The sequence below is a fragment of the Oncorhynchus keta genome, chromosome 4, assembly GCF_023373465.1.
Source record: "Oncorhynchus keta strain PuntledgeMale-10-30-2019 chromosome 4, Oket_V2, whole genome shotgun sequence".
NCBI classification, from domain to species: Eukaryota; Metazoa; Chordata; class Actinopteri; order Salmoniformes; family Salmonidae; genus Oncorhynchus; species Oncorhynchus keta.
Window position 1 is genome coordinate 48,196,465 of NC_068424.1, and position 17,004 is coordinate 48,213,468.

Consider the following 17,004-nt stretch of genomic DNA (forward strand, 5'->3'; position numbering starts at 1 on the left):
CTGTATATCTGTTTGAGCTTCTTGCGGTCCATTTGCAGTCTACAAAATATTTATAGAACTATGCTCCGAGCCCCCTGACCATCCACTCCAGTCCTGTCTATAGCATGTCCTTCCGCTCTGATTGTTTCATCTCTGCCCCCTCTATTTCTTTATCTCTCCACCCCTCCCTAAATCCCTACACCACCGTCTTCCCCTCGCAGTGGTCAGAGGACCAGTGCAGTCCCCAGTTTGAGGTGCGCAGCTGTCAGACCCAGCGCCAGCAGAAGGAGAATCTCTACGAAACCATCATCGGGTACTTCGACAAGGGCAAGGTCAGGAGCAGAGTCGGCTATCTTGATTCTGTATAGTGTCTTGGCTGGATGGATAGATGCATTGAAGTTGGACACAGTCTCCTGTGCTCTCAGTTGCGGAGTCGGTGATCTTGCTATGTTACGTACGTCTCTGCTCTCTGTAGAAGTGTTGGAGTTGGTTATCTCGTAGAACCTCTCTTCTCTCCATGGGTGTGTGTTGGTAATCGTTCGTCTCTCTGGGTTGTGTAGATGTGGGAGGAAGCTATAACTCTGTGTAAGGAGCTGGCTGACCAGTACGAGATGGAAGTGTTTGAATACGAGCTGCTCAGCCAGAGTCTGGTAAGACACACTGTTGCGTCCTATTCCGCATATGGATGTTTTGTCTGCAAGCTGCCTTCATGTGGTCCTTCTGTAGCACAGTTGGTAGAGCATGGCGCTTGTAACGCCAGGGTAGTGGGTTCGATTCCCGGGACCACCCATACGTAGAATGTATGCACACATGACTGTAAGTCGCTTTGGATAAAAGCGTCTGCTAAATGGCATATATTATTATTATTATTATTCATTAGCGTTGCTTCTTGATTTCTAACACCCTTCACAGGGACCCCCGAGAACTCTCCTCGCTTTCTCTTGACTTCTCCTCTCCTTCAGCCCTTAAAGTACATCACATTTGGAGTGAGTGTTCAATACACTCCTCTCCTCCGCTTCCCCTCTCGTCGTTTTTCTCCTCTCTCGCCTCCCAAGAGACTCACTTCACTCCTCTGAAATGTGTCGTTGTGCAATAAATATGATATAGATTCTGCCCTTGGATTCTGTCCTTTTATCTTTTCTCCGCTATTTCAGCGTTGAAAAAAACAAGACTTTGCAGGGTGTGTCATTTGTCTTGCTGTAGCTTTATCCTGTCTCTATCTTCCTCTGTCTGTCTGTCTGTTTCTCCCACACACTGTCTGTCTGTCTGTCTGTTTCTCCCACACACTGTCTGTCTGTCTGTTTCTCCCACACACTGTCTGTCTGTCTGTTTCTCCCACACACTGTCTGTCTGTCTGTCTGTCTGTTTCTCCCACACACTGTCTGTCTGTCTGTTTCTCCCACACACTGTCTGTCTGTCTGTTTCTCCCACACACTGTCTGTCTGTCTGTTTCTCCCACACACTGTCTGTCTGTCTGTTTCTCCCACACACTCTCTGTCTGTCTGTTTCTCCCACACACTCTCTGTCTGTCTGTTTCTCCCACACACTCTCTGTCTGTCTGTTTCTCCCACACACTCTCTGTCTGTCTGTCTGTTTCTCCCACACACTCTCTTTCTGTCTGTTTCTCCCACACACTCTCTGTCTGTCTGTTTCTCCCACACACTCTCTGTCTGTCTGTTTCTCCCACACACTCTCTGTCTGTCTGTCTGTCTGTTTCTCCCACACACTCTCTTTCTGTCTGTTTCTCCCACACACTCTCTGTCTGTCTGTTTCTCCCACACACTCTCTGTCTGTCTGTTTCTCCCACACACTCTCTGTCTGTCTGTTTCTCCCACACACTCTCTGTCTGTCTGTCTGTTTCTCCCACACACTCTCTGTCTGTCTGTCTGTTTCTCCAACACACTCTCTGTCTGTCTGTCTGTTTCTCCAACACACTCTCTGTCTGTCTGTTTCTCCCACACACTCTCTGTCTGTCTGTTTCTCCCACACACTCTCTGTCTGTCTGTTTCTCCCACACACTCTCTGTCTGTCTGTTTCTCCCACACACTCTCTGTCTGTCCGTTTCTCCCACACACTCTCTGTCTGTCTGTTTCTCTTCCCCTCTCCACCCTACCCCCTAACCCTCTCTCACACCTCTATCTCTCCCACCCCTACTACCTCTATCTCCCCCAACATCCTCTCTCTCCCGAACCTTTCATCTCTCTCCCTCTTTCCTATACCTCTCTACCCCCCCACCTCCCCCTCTCTCTGCAGAAGCAGCAGGCTAGGTTCTATGAGAACATTATGACGATCCTGAGGCCCAAGCCAGACTACTTTGCTGTGGGCTACTACGGACAGGGTTACCCCCCCTTCCTCAGGGTATGTCTAAGCATCTGCCTAACCTTGTATTCACAATGTCTAGTTTTAGCTCCAAATGAAATATGAAAGAGCTTATGTCTACATGATTTTGGGGAGGTCAATAATGGTTTATTGCACTTACGATGTAAACAACAGATTGTCAATCCACAAGAGGAAGCAATATCAACATCCGAAAAAAAAGAATACAGTCTTATGTAGTGTTTATGACTATTCATAGCCACCTTATGACTGTGTATAACTGTTTCTAACCTCAGAACAAGGTGTTTATCCACCGGGGGAAGGAGTACGAGCGTAGAGAAGACTTCCAGAACCAGTTGATGAGTCAGTTCCCCAGCGCTGTCCGTCTCAATATCACCACCATGCCTGGAGACGACGTCAGACTCTCCCCTTTACAGTGTATCCTTATGTATACACACACAATGTACACACACACACACACATACACACAGATGCGATTTTAGCATGTAAATCTTGGTGGGGCAACAAAACAAAAAAAAGTGGGATGCATGCCAGCAACACAACGTTCCTTGCACGATAACGGTGACAAACGGAGCCCACAAACTGTTAGTGTAACGATGTGCGCTGAGAGTCGGGAAGCAAGTTCAGGGAGCGAGTGTTTCAATACAATAAACGTAACGTAACACAACACAAGACAACACGAACAACGCACAGACACGACACAGACACAGAGACAAGAACGCCTGGGGAAGGAACTCGAAGGGAAGGTAAATCGGGGAGGTGATGGAGTCCAGGTGAGTCTGAAGACGTGCAGGTGTGCGTAACGATGGTGACAGGTGTGCGCCATAACAAGTGACCTAGTGGCCCGGAGAGGGAGCACACGTGACTGTTAGGACCTACATAAAGCTGTCCCAACAGCAGTCCCAACACCTTACCACTGCTACACCTGGCTACATCAGCGGAGCCTTGTCTGGCAGCGAAACAGTTAATTCAGCCTTGTAGTGGCTTCCTTACCAATTGACCATCGCCACTGCCCAAGCCTGAAGCGGGACTGTTTAGGGACGCATACAGTCCACATTCGAAGTTCCCAAACGGCAAAAACATTCAATGAGATCCAGGGATACGGTGCAACAAAAAGTTTTCTTTTTCTTATCTCGAACAAAAAAATCTAGATAGGAGCCCTCTTCCCCCGAAGGCCCAACTTCCTGCCTTTATCCTATTACTAACACACACCACAGTACAATGAATGGGCAAGAGGTGGGGCCAAAAACAAAGTTGCACTAATAACAAAGGAATATATCTCAATCAGGTGAAGATAAATCATAAAAGGTACGTACCTAATATTTCACCAAATACATTAATGTTTCATACAAATATACAAAGTCCCATATAGGACAAGAGGCCATTGACCTCAGTCTCAGAGTTGAAGTGTTCAAGTGTTCAACTTCCACAAATGTACGAGTTTGATGTCCACAAATGTACGAGTTTGACGTCCACAAATGTACGAGTTTGACGTCCAACAATGTATGAGTACGACATCCAGGATTCAGAGGTGCACGTGTTTTGAAGATGGAGCACTGTGTGTGTGTGTGTGTGTGTGTGTGTGTGTGTGTGTGTGTGTGTGTGTGTGTGTGTGTGTGTGTGTGTGTGTGTGTGTGTGTGTGTGTGTGTGTGTGTGTGTGTGTGTGTGTGTGTTCGTGTGTGCGTGTCTCCATCAACCGCCTCCAGGAGCAGACAGAGTTTATTGATAGGTCTCTGTAAGATAATGGTCTTGGTCTTAACCATGACACGACCTTTGGCCCCTGGAAAAGCCTCCACCACATGCCCCATTAGCCAAGAGTTCCTTGGGGAGGTGTCATCGACAGAAGACAACAAGAAGTTTCTCTTAGTTTTGTTCCACTTGTTCCGCTTCTGCATACGTAGAAGATACTCCCTTAGCCATCTGTTCCAGAAGAGGTCAGTGATATATTGTACTTGCTTCCATCTCCCTTGTGAGTATAGGTTGCTTCTCTGGAACAGTCCTGGTGGCAGGACTTGCTTCACTTTCAGATGAAGCAGATGGTTCAGGGTCAGGAGTTCCAGATCGTTACGGTCATTTGTCACAGTTGTGATTGGTCTGTCGTTCGTGATCGCCTCAACTTCACAAAGCCGTCTGCAAAGCCTCATCATCCAATACTTGCTCTTTAAGGACTTTCACCAGTCCGATCACCAGTCCGATTTTTTTTACAATATATAATCAATAATGTATCACCCTGGACTCTAACTTCTTCGATAGGAGAGAGAGAGAAAATGGCTGCTCCAAGCTGTTGAGTATGCAATATGCTGCTGGCACCCAGACATACAATGATGCGATGTGATCTTTCTCGCTCATTTTTCAAAATAGAAGCCTGAAACTATGTCAAAAGACTGTTCACACCACGGGGAAGCCATATGAAAAGGATTCTGGTTGATATCCCTTTAAATGGAGCGAAGGCAGGCTACGGAACGTGGAGCTTTCAAAATAGAAGCCACTTCCGGGTTGGATCTTCCTCTGGTTTTTGCCTGCAATATCAGTTCTGTAATACCCACAGACAATATTTTGACAGTTTTGGAAACTTATCCTAATCTGACAAGTATGTGTATATTCTAGATTCTGGGCCTGAGAAATAGGCAGTTTAATTTGGTTTAGTAAGTGGGCTGGCATGGGATTGAGAAGATGACTCAACACTCTCCATGACCTTCAGTCTGGCATTATATGCTGCTATGTCCGTTTCCAGTGACATTTTCTCCATCCTAACATTCAGTTGAGCTTTCTGTTGTACCAGTTGAGCTTTCTGTTGTTCCAGTTGAGCTTTCTCCAGTTCCAATGCACGCTTGTCCTGTAATGATGCTTGTAGAGCTGCTCGCTCAGCCTCAGCTTTTAGGCGTGCAGAGGACACTGAGGATGCAGCCTTAGAATACTTTGTTTTACTTGATATTTGTTGACTCATTGGAAATGCTGTCGTGTGGTTCAATGGGCGTTTGTGGCTCAACGTCAGCATTTTTCCATATTTCCACCTCTTTCCGGAAATGTTCATAAGTCCTCATTCTTGGTTGATAATAGTTAATGCTCTAATTGTCCTGTTCCTTTCCTGTGACTCGCTCTAGCACAGATTCATGAGCATTCCTTAAAGTCATTGAGAACAGCATCAAATGCTTCAAGACCCTCATTGACAGTTTCAACGTTTCCTGCAGCAACAAGAAGGACTTTTATTTAATTCATTTTGCGTGTACACAGTCCAAGTTTGTCTCTCCGGGCAGCATGGAGTGAATTGAAATGCTCCTCTGCCCTCTCCAGTGGGGTCTTACTTGGGATTTCATCCGCCACCATTCACTGTTAATTCACTCAGTTTACAATGACACAGTTGTTGGTTTGATTGTTAAACGCAATGCCCCTTTAGACCTCCTTTAACGCTTTAAAACACAGTCATCCATTTCAGCATATTGACCCATTTTGCATTGAACATGTGCAAGTTTGGCATTTTAGATGCGTTTTAAAAATGTCATCCCATTATAGGTTGTGTCCCCTTTAATTCCGTTTTAAACACGCAGTAAGTATCTTTAGATCCTTTAGTTGCGTTCCATTGATGCATTGCATCTCCTCTTTAGGCCTAATATTAGACATTTGATTAGTCTACGTTGTGCATATGTTCTCGGTGTTTCCCAAACTCAAACATCTTAATTGTTCATCAAACACTCCAATGATAATGTCACGCCCTGGGCATAGAGAGGCTTTTTATTCTCTATTTCGGTTAGGCCAAGGTGTGGCTATGGTGGGCATTCTATGTCCTTTTTTTCTATGTTTTGTATTTCTATGTCTTGGCCTGGTATGGTTCTCAATCAGGGACAGCTGTCTATCGTTGTCTCTGATTGAGAACCATACTTTAGGTACCCTTTTCCCCCACCTGTTTTGTGGGAAGTGAACTTTGACTTTGTTCAGGGCACAGAGCTCAAAGCTTCACGGTTTGGTTTTGTTTTGTTTTGTTTTGTTCTTTATTTTGTCAGCGTCATTTTTAAATAAAGAAAATGTACGCTTACCATGCTGCACCTTGGTCCAGTCCTTCAGCCAGCCGTGACAGATAAGCACATTTGCGCTTCCATAATATGCTTAATCAAACGATTGCATACGTTGGAGAGATCAAGGGAACCATAACTGATTTAAAGATACTGCTTGTTTAAACTTCATTAAACGGGACTGCCTTTTAAAAAGCATAGCTGAAAGGGTTAAACAAAAGTGGTTTCTAATGACAATTGAGATTGAACAAACTATAGCATTAAGGGGACAACAAGCGGATATGAGGCATTCCGTCATTTTGATGAAGACATTAATGAGCGAGCGAGGACGGATGTAACTGTCACGACTTCCACCGAAGTCGGCTCCTCTCCTTGTTCGTGCGACGGTCGACGTCACGGGCTTTCTAGCCAACGGCGCTCCATTTTCACTGATACATCCGTTTTGTCTTGGCAGGGCCAATGGTGAATGTTCATCATTTTAAACTTGTAAAAGAGACCCTTAATCCCAGATTTTGGAACACACAGCCACTGCATTGAATAGCAGGCTAGTGATTGAATTTTTTGAGGTCTATTCAAATCAAAGTTTATTTGTCACGTGCGCCGAATACAATGCAATGCTTACTTACAGGCTCTAACCAACAGTGCAATTTCTAAGTTAAAAAAAGGCATTAGGAGAACAATATATAAGTAAAGAAATAAAAATGACAGTTAAAAAGACAGAGAAAAATAACAGTAGTGAAGCTATATACAGTAGAGAGGCTATAACAGTAGTGAGGTTATATACAGTAGAGAGGTTATAACAGTAGTGAGGTTATAACAGTAGTGAGGTTATAACAGTAGAGAGGTTATATACAGTAGAGAGGTTATAACAGTAGTGAGGTTATAACAGTAGAGAGGTTATAACAGTAGTGAGGTTATAACAGTAGAGAGGTTATATACAGTAGAGAGGTTATAACAGTAGAGAGGTTATATACAGTAGAGAGGTTATAACAGTAGTGAGGTTATAACAGTAGAGAGGTTATATACAGTAGAGAGGTTATAACAGTAGAGAGGTTATATACAGTAGAGAGGTTATAACAGTAGAGAGGTTATAACAGTAGAGAGGTTATATACAGTAGAGAGGTTATAACAGTAGAGAGGTTATATACAGTAGAGAGGTTATAAACAGTAGAGAGGTTATATACAGTAGAGAGTTATATACAGTAGAGAGGCTATATACAGTAGTGAGGTTATAACAGTAGAGAGGTTATATACAGTAGAGAGGTTATAACAGTAGAGAGGTTATATACAGTAGAGAGGTTAAAACAGTAGTGAGGTTATAACAGTAGAGAGGTTATATACAGTAGAGAGGTTATAACAGTAGTGAGGTTATAACAGTAGAGAGGTTATATACAGTAGAGAGGCTATATACAGTAGAGAGGTTATATACAGTAGAGAGGTTATATACAGTAGAGAGGTTATAACAGTAGAGAGGTTATATACAGTAGAGAGGCTATATACAGTAGAGAGGTTATATACAGTAATCAAGTCTCCGAATAAATGCACCTGCACTGTGATAGTCTCAGAGGTCCGAGATACTGTTGTGAAGAAGTTTAAAGCCGGTTTGGATACAAAAAGATTTCCCAAGCTTTAAACATCCCAAGGAGCACTGTGCAAGCGATAATATTGAAATGGAAGGAGTATCAGACCACTGCAAATCTACCAAGACCTGGCCGTCCCTCTAAACTGTCAGCTCATACAAGGAGAAGACTGATCAGAGATGCAGCCAAGAGGCCCACGATCACTCTGGATGAACTGCAGAGATCTACAGCTGAGATGGGAGACTCTGTCCATAGGACAACAATCAGTCGTATATTGCACAAATCTGGCCTTTATGGAAGAGTGGCAAGAAGAAAGCCATTTCTTAAAGATATCCATGAAAAGTGTTGTTTAAAGTTTGCCACAAGCCACCTGGGAGACACACCAAACATGTGGAAGAAGGTGCTCTGGTCAGATGAAACCAAAATTTAACTTTTTGGCAACAATGCAAAACGTTATGTTTGGCGTAAAAGCAACACAGCTCATCACCCTGAACGCACCATCCCAACTGTCAAACATGGTGGTGGCAACATCATGGTTTGGGCCTGCTTTTCTTCAGCAGGGACAGGGAAGATGGTTACAATTGATGGGAAGATGGATGGAGCCAAATACAGGACCATTCTGGAAGAAAACCTGATGGAGTCTGCAAAAGACCTGAGACTGGGACGGAGATTTGTCTTCCAACAAGTCAATGATCCAAAACATAAAGCAAAATCTACAATGGAATGGTTCAAAAATAAACATATCCAGGTGTTAGAATGGCCAAGTCAAAGTCCAGACCTGAATCCAATCAAGTTTCTGTGGAAAGAACTGAAAACTGCTGTTCACAAATGCTCTCCATCCAACCTCACTGAGCTCGAGCTGTTTTGCAAGGAGGAATGGGGAAAATGTTCAGTCTCTCGATGTGCAAAACTGATAGAGACATACCCCAAGCGACTTACAGCTGCAATCGCAGCAAAAGGTGGCGCTACAAAGTATTAACTTAAGAGGGCTGAATATTTTTGCACGCCCGATTTATCAGTTTTTGATTTGTTAAAAAAGTTTGAAATATCCAATAAATGTCGTTCCACTTCATGATTGTGTCCCACTTGTTGTTGATTATTCACAAACAAAATACAGTTTTATATCTTTGTTTGAAGCCTGAAATGTGGCAAAAGGTCGCAAAGTTCAAGGGGGCCGAATACTTTCGCAAGGCACTGTACATGTAGGTATGGTTGAAATGACTATGCCTATATGATAAACAGAGAGTAGCAGTAGTGTAAAAGCCTACCCTTAGACTTGGCGGTGACGTACTGTCAGATCAGTGAGCTAATCATGGCGCAACTAGAGAACATTACCAACCCCTACGATCCGTATTTTCACGCTGGCTGCCCCACCATCACAGAAAGCACTGAGCTAGGCTGAAACACCTGCATTTTGGAGCTGTCTTACTCAAGAAAGCAAGAAAGAAACCATGTTTGTATGAGGCTTTATTAACTCAACGATTTACTTTTTTTAAAACATTATTTGCAAACTGATATGTGACACGTATTAATGGCAAAATAACATGCAAAACAGGTAAGCCTTTTTTATTAGTATTCTTTTTTGCTAAAAATGTGGGGCTCAATATAGGTGGGGCCCTGCCCTGAATGATGGGTCGCCACTACATACACACACATACACACACTCAGTCTTTAGTTCAGTGGGCTAACATTGTCCTAAGTTGCATGGACCACCATGGCTTTATAGTCACACACGTGAACACGAAGACGTTTCACTTCCTCTATGGTTGGGTTGTAGTCATGTTGCCTTCCTGACCTGGTTGCCTCAGACATCCAGTGTTTCACTGTTCAGCCTGTCCTGGAGATCCCATCTCGCTTGAAGAGCAAACCCGTCCCTGACCAGATCATCAAGTCAGTCCCTCTCTGCCCTCAACCTTTCACCTCTGTCTCACAAAGATGACTGTTTAAACCTCCTCTTTCTGTCCCGCTCTATGTGTCTTTACTGTGTGTGTGTGTGTGTGTTGTAGCTTCTACAAGTCCAACTACGTGCAGCGTTTCCACTACTCCAGACCAGTGAGGAAAGGCCCAGTGGATCCCAGCAATGAGTTTGTTGTAAGTGTCTGACCGGATCCCTGACTGTACTGAATACAATGTATCGCAGGTCCAATACATGATCACATCAGGACTTTTTTCATTTTGTATCTATCTCTCCCATGGTCTCTCTCTCTTTCTCTCTGTATCTCCCTCTCTGTATCTCTCTTCCTTTCTGTCTGTCTCCTCTTCTCTTCCTCTTTTGTAGTCCATGTGGATTGAGCGCACCACGTTCACCACAGTGTATAAACTCCCTGGGATCCTGCGCTGGTTTGAGGCCACAGACATGAAACATGTAAGTGTGTCTGTTTGTCTCTCTCTCTCTTTTGGTGGACCAGTTTGCCTGTTTACCATTATTTATCTCTCACTGCCAGTGCTGGATCAAGGTGAGTGCTTTTCTCTGCAATGGGTAGCATAACTGTTGATGGTCCTGAAACTGTTTACTTTCTTATGCTCAGTTTTATTCGGCATAATCTTGTCTTTATTAATTTAGTTACAACACCCCGTTCGTTTCTCTCTCTCTCTCTCTCTCTCTCTCTCTCTCTCTCTCTCTCTCTCTCTCTCTCTCTCTCTCTCTCTCTCTCTCTCTCTCTCTCTCTCTCTCTCTCTCTCTCTCTCTCTCTCTCTCAGACCACCATCAGTCCTCTGGAGAATGCCATAGAGACCATGCAGAGCACCAATGACAAGATCCTCACCCTGATCAACCAATACCAGGCCGACGACGCCCTTCCCATCAACCCTCTCTCCATGTTGCTCAACGGCATTGTGGACCCTGCCGTCATGGGGGGCTTCGCCAAGTACGAGAAGGTCAGAGTTCCTCCGTCCACCCACCCACCTACCCGCACGTCTCAACCCCATCCCAGAACTGTGTCATCTGTAAAAGTACAGCGTATTTCTATCCCTCTCCTCTTTACAGGCTTTCTTCACTGAGGAGTACAACTTACAACACCCAGAGGACAGAGATAAGCTGGAGGGTCTCAAAGACCTCATCGCATGGCAGGTACTGTACGCACACACACACACACTCAGGCACGTGCACCGACACATGTACAAGCATACGCACACACACACACTCAGGCACGTGCACCGACACATGTACAAGCATACGCACAAACACACACTCAGGCACGTGCACCGACACATGTACAAGCATACGCACAAACACACACTCAGGCACGTGCAGCGACACATGTACAAGCATACGCACAAACACACACTCAGGCACGTGCAGCGACACATGTACAAGCATATGCACAAACACACTGTTTTATCATATACCTCTCTTGTAGATCCCGTTGCTGGGTGGGGGAATCTCTCTACATGGGAAGAGAGTGACAGACGACCTACGACCTTTCCATGAGCGCATGGAGGAGTGCTTCACGCATATGAGGAAGAAGGTGGAGAAGGAGTATGGAGTGAGGGAGCTGGTAAGAGAAAGAGTGAAATCGAAAGAGGAGAGTGTTTATGTGAGGCCTGATAGGCTAGCTGGAAGGAGCTAGTATCTGTGGGCAGAGGAGAATTTCAATCTGAAAAACTATTTTGTGAAAAGAGCTTTAGGAATGACGCTAGCAATGCCAAAGCTTAACTCCTGTTTGTGAAAAGCATTATATTAACTCTCTTTTTAATCTCTCTCTTTCATCCAACTTCACCTTTAATCTTTTGTCTCGTTTTTATCCATCCCTCTCTTTTCCCTCTTCGTCACACCTCGTTCTTAGCCGGATATGGATGAGAGGAAGTCAAGTCGTCCGCGCTCTGTCCTTCGCTCCTTCCGTCAGTCCGTCATCTCCATCTCTTCCCTCCAGGGGTCTGAGTGTGGGACCCCCACCAAACCTTATCCAGACAGGTAACACACACTCGCAAACACAAATACACACTCACAAACACAAATACACACTCACAAACACAAATACACACTCACAAACACAAATACACACTCACACACATTTGAAATACTTTATTTGAACCCACCAATCAAATTGACATGAAAAAAAGGATCTGAACATTTCTAAGGACCCTGAATGCATGGCACTCAAGGGTACAGAAAGCACCTCCTTCTCCAAACAGCTAGGGTTCCCACGACAGTTGAAACAGAGCACTGCATAGCCAACTTCTTCGCCTTAGGTTTTGGCTGGCCCACAATCTGGAGTCCACGCACCGCAAGCATGTGTACGTGGCCGAGACTGGCAAAGATCAGCTCCACAAGCTTGCACCTACACGCGAGGCTTTCAAAGCGCCACAAGGGGCTGTATGTAAGAAGCTTCTTGGCAAAGGCCCCCTCCATGTAACTGTCAATTGAGGAGCCCACTACCAAAATGAGCACCTCCCCCTAGCCTCCCCCAATAACAACAACATCTGGCATATTTGGCACACAAGGAAACACATTATCATCAACATCAAACCAGCTTCCTCTTACACAAGAATGTTAATGGAGGTGTGCTGTTGGTGAGACTACCTGTCTCACCTTGCTGGCTATCAGCTCGACAAGGCGATTATGTCTAGCAATATACAATCCGTGTACGAACAGCAACCATTCACAATATGGGAAACAGACACACACACGCACACGCACGCACACACACATACACACATGCACACACGCACGCACACACACACACATACACACACACAGATGCAAACCCACACACATGGGTGCAAACATGCAACCATACTAGATTAACAAACACACACCTTTACCCCCTCTCTCCCTCTTCTTTCTCCCCCTTCTATTCCCCTCCCCCCACCTCCCTCCCCCCACCTCCCTCCCTCCCCAGTGGTCTCCCTGACATGGCGGCCCCCCAGACCCCCACCTTGCAGCGCTCCAGTGGGAGTGTGAGCATGGTGGATGAGGGAGGGGCAGAGGGGGAGGTTAAACTCAGGAACTCCAAGAGGAGAAGGAAAAGGAGCAGCATGATCTTCATCCCAGAGGAGAGAGACAGGACCAACACTCTGGACAGCAAATGGGTGAGAGAGAGCAGGAGAGAGAGAGATAGACAGTGGGAGAGGGAGAGAGAGAGAAACAGGGGGAAGAGGGAGAGGGAGAGAGAGATATGGAGATATACACTACCAGTCAACAGTTTTAGAACACCTCAAGGGTTTTTCTTTATTTGGATTATTTTCTACATTGTAGAATAATAGTGAAGACATCAACACTATGAAATAACACATTTGGAATCATGTAGTAACCAAAAAATGTTAAACAAATGCAAATATATTTTCTATTTGAGATTCTGCAAAGTAGCCATCCTTTGCCTTGATGACAGCTTTCCACACTCTTGGCGTTCTCTGAACCAGCTTAACCTGGAACGCTTTTCCAACACTCTTGAAGTAGTTCCCACATATGCTGAGCACTTGTTGGCTGCTTTTCCTTCACTCTGCGGTTCAACTCATCCCAAACCATCTCAATGTGGTTGAGGTCGGGGGATTGTGGAGGCCAGGTCATCTGATGCAGTACTTCATCACTCTCCTTCTTGGTAAAATATCCCTTACACAGCCTGGAGGTGTGTTGGGTCATTGTCCTGTTGAAAAACAAATGACAGTCCAATTAAGCCCAAACCAGATGGGATGACGTATGGCTGCAGAATGCTGTGCTAGCCATGATGGTTAAGTATGACTTGAATTCTAAATAAATCACAGACTGTGTCACCAGCAAAGCACCCCCACACCATAACACCTCCTCCTCCATGCTTTACGGTGGGAAATACACATGCGGAGATAATTTATTCACCCACACTCACATAATTAGTTAAATGAAGTCCACCTGTGTGCAATCTAAGTGTCACATGAGCTCAGTATATATACACCTGTCCTGAAAGGCCCCCGAGTCTGCAACACAACTAAGCAAGGGGCACCGCCAAGCAAGTGGCACCATGAAGACCAAGGACTTCTCCAAACAGGTCAGGGACAAAGTTATTGAGAAGTACAGATCAGGGTTGGGTTATATAAAAATATCAGAAACTTTGAACATCTATGGAGCACCATTAAATCCATTATTTAAAAAAATTGAAAGAATATGGCACCACAACAAATCTGCCAACAGAGGGCCGCCCACCAAAACTCACAGACCAGGCAAGAAGGGCATTAATCAAAGAGGCAACAAAGAGACCAAAGATAACCCTGAAGGAGCTGCAAAGCTCCACAGCTGAGATTGGAGTATCTGTCCATAGGACCACTTTAAGCCGTACACTCCACAGAGCTGGGATTTACTGAAGAGTAACCAGACAAAATCCATTGCTTAAAGAAAAAAATAAGCAAACTCGTTTGGTGTTTGCCAAAAGGCATGTGGGAGACTCCCCAAACATTTGGAAGAGGGTACTCTGGTCAGATGAGACTAAAATTGAGCTTTTTGGCCATCAACACCTTTCATCACCCCGAGAACCCCATCCCCACAGTGAAGCATGGTGATGGCAGCATCATGCTGTGGAGATGTTTTTCATCGGCAGGGATTTGGAAACGGGTCAGAATTGAAGGAATGATGAATGGCACTAGATACAGGGAAATTCTTGTTTCAGTCTTCCAGAGATTTGAGACTGGGACGGAGGTTCACCTTCCAGCAGGACAATGACTCTAAGCATACTGCTAAAGCAACACTAAAACAGAAAAACTGGCCTTCTTTATACTTTTACAACATTAACAATGTCTACACTGTATTTCTGATCCATTTGGTGTTATTTTAATTGACCAAATATTTTATTTTATTTAAAAAACAAGGACATTGGGTTCGAGCCCAGGCTCTGTCGCAGCCGGCCGCGACCGGGAGGCCCATGGGGTGGCGCACAATTGGCCCAGCTTCGTCCGGGTTAGGGAGGGTTTGGCCGGCAGGGATATCCTTGTCTCATTGCGCACTAGCGACTCCTGTGGCGGGCCCGGCGCAGTGCACCAGGTCGCCAGGTGCACGGTGTTTCCTCCGACACATTGGTGCGGCTGGCTTCCGGGTTGGATATGCATTGTGTCAAGCAGTGCGGCTTTGTTGGGTTATGTTTCGGAGGACGCATGGCTCTCGACCTTCGCCTCTCCCGAGCCCGTACGGAAGTTGCAGCGATGAGACAAGACTGTAACTACGACCAATTGGATACCACGAAATTGGGGAGAAAAAAAGTGGTATAATATTTTTTTCAAAATGTAAAAAACAAGGACATTTCTAAGTGACCCCAAACTTTTGAACAGTAGTGTATATACAAAAACAGATGGGTGCAATGTTTTACAGGGTCAGCCACTGTTTCATTGAAATCATTTCAAACCATGGAGGAAAAAAGAGGAAGAGTATTTGGACATGTCTGTGGCTGTATACCAGTGTCAGTGAGACTCTCTGCTCTCTGTCTCCCTCTAGCTGTCCAAGAAACAGGAGTTCCGCAGTGACACCAACCTGTCTGAACCTGGCTCTCAAGACAATGTCTTTCTCACCAACGCCAACTCCAGATCTCTGCCTGCTATTACAGGTATAACACACACACACACACACACACACACACACACACACACACACACACACACACACACACACACACACACACACACACACACACACACACACACACACACACACACACACACACACACACACACACACACACACACACACACACACACACACACACACACACACACTTCCTCACACACCCTCTCCCTGCCCACAGGCCAGTCTCTGTCTGTGGCCAATGGTAGTGAGGAGGCGGAGTCATCCCGGTTCAGAAGGGACAGTAAGAGTATGTCTGTGTGTCTTCCTGGAGACCGCACTGCTGACAGACGCTCCAAAGGGGTCATCAACCTGCTGTTCGGGACCAAGGTACACACACGCACGCACACACACACACACGCATGCACGGATGCACACACACACACGCACGCATGCACGGATGCACACACACACACGCACGCACGCACGCACGGGTGCACACACACACACGCACGCATGCACGGATGCACACACACACACGCACGCATGCACGGATGCACACACACACACGCACGCACGCACGGGTGCATGCGCACACACAAACACGCACGCACCGATCAACACACACACACTCAACAACAACTACGTATATTGTGTGTTCTATCTAAAGGGATGTATGTTTATCTTTTGTTCCAACAGAGCAACAAGTCTGAGCAACAGAGCAACAAGTCATCTACTGATCCAAGCAACAGGAAAGCCAGTCAATTCTAACAGCCATCCATCACACATGATGTACCCTCAGTGCCTTTTAACCTGCTCTGCTTTGATTTCCAGTTACCACCAGGGGCTATTGCCTTGCTGAAAACTCCTCTTTGGAAAGAGCTATCTGATCTTTTCTCTTCTTATCAGGTTTTAAAGACTTGTTTGCGCTCACACAGGCACATAGGCACACACACACACACACACACACACACACACACACACACACACACACACACACAATGAGAGAGAGGTGGAGAGAGAGAGACCGACAGATTCTCTGAAGAAATTCATGCTTTTTAAACTTCTGCTCTCATATATTTTATAATCATTTCAACAGAGAACATTTGTATTAACTGTCCTTCTTAAAGTAATGGTGTTGGCAAGAATTCAATTTAATTCACTTGATAAAATAATGAGTAAAGAGATATCTGAGTCAATTTCTCCCCAGTGTTTGACAGAGTTGTTTTTTCAAATGTTATTGACAATGTAGCGCTTTCCTGCATTCGATGATCGAAAGCACCCTCTTTGGTCTCATGAGTAGGATGTTATTCGTATTTTTCATAATGTCACAATAAAAAAAAATGTTTTGAATGAAACGACGAAAATACGGTGTTTGACTGTCAAAACAGTTTCGCTTCATATCAGTCTTCTGTGATGCATGTAAGGTGTAATATCGGGATGCAAACTCTACATGTGACAGAAACCCATAACCATTTGTGTGAGGTGTAAACATCTGTTTCAAATGAGATTTGTTTAAGACTACCCACATTCACTCTGTGTGACCCTGATTCAGCCCACTGCAGTGAAAGGTTCATGGGACTTTAGAACGTAAGGTAATTATTAATTGAGGTTACGGATGATGTCCCAAAGCAC

The 17,004-nt window shown here is 45.1% G+C and overlaps 1 protein-coding gene across 1 annotated transcript in view; it reads left to right on the forward strand.

Annotated features, from left to right (window-relative positions):
• Positions 1–16,727, forward strand: part of LOC118384019 (dedicator of cytokinesis protein 2-like) — a 158,357-nt gene extending 141,630 nt beyond the window's left edge. Inside the window, exons 37-51 of the mRNA XM_052508022.1 lie at positions 201–311; positions 540–629; positions 2,233–2,337; positions 2,592–2,733; positions 9,716–9,797; positions 9,914–9,998; positions 10,186–10,272; positions 10,608–10,784; positions 10,894–10,977; positions 11,267–11,404; positions 11,693–11,820; positions 12,749–12,938; positions 15,304–15,412; positions 15,611–15,759; positions 16,069–16,727. Coding sequence (XP_052363982.1) covers positions 201–311; positions 540–629; positions 2,233–2,337; positions 2,592–2,733; positions 9,716–9,797; positions 9,914–9,998; positions 10,186–10,272; positions 10,608–10,784; positions 10,894–10,977; positions 11,267–11,404; positions 11,693–11,820; positions 12,749–12,938; positions 15,304–15,412; positions 15,611–15,759; positions 16,069–16,140 — 1,749 coding nt within the window. The 3' untranslated portion in view covers positions 16,141–16,727. The remainder of the gene's footprint in view (positions 1–200; positions 312–539; positions 630–2,232; positions 2,338–2,591; positions 2,734–9,715; positions 9,798–9,913; positions 9,999–10,185; positions 10,273–10,607; positions 10,785–10,893; positions 10,978–11,266; positions 11,405–11,692; positions 11,821–12,748; positions 12,939–15,303; positions 15,413–15,610; positions 15,760–16,068) is intronic.
• The last annotated feature ends 277 nt before the right edge of the window (positions 16,728–17,004 follow it).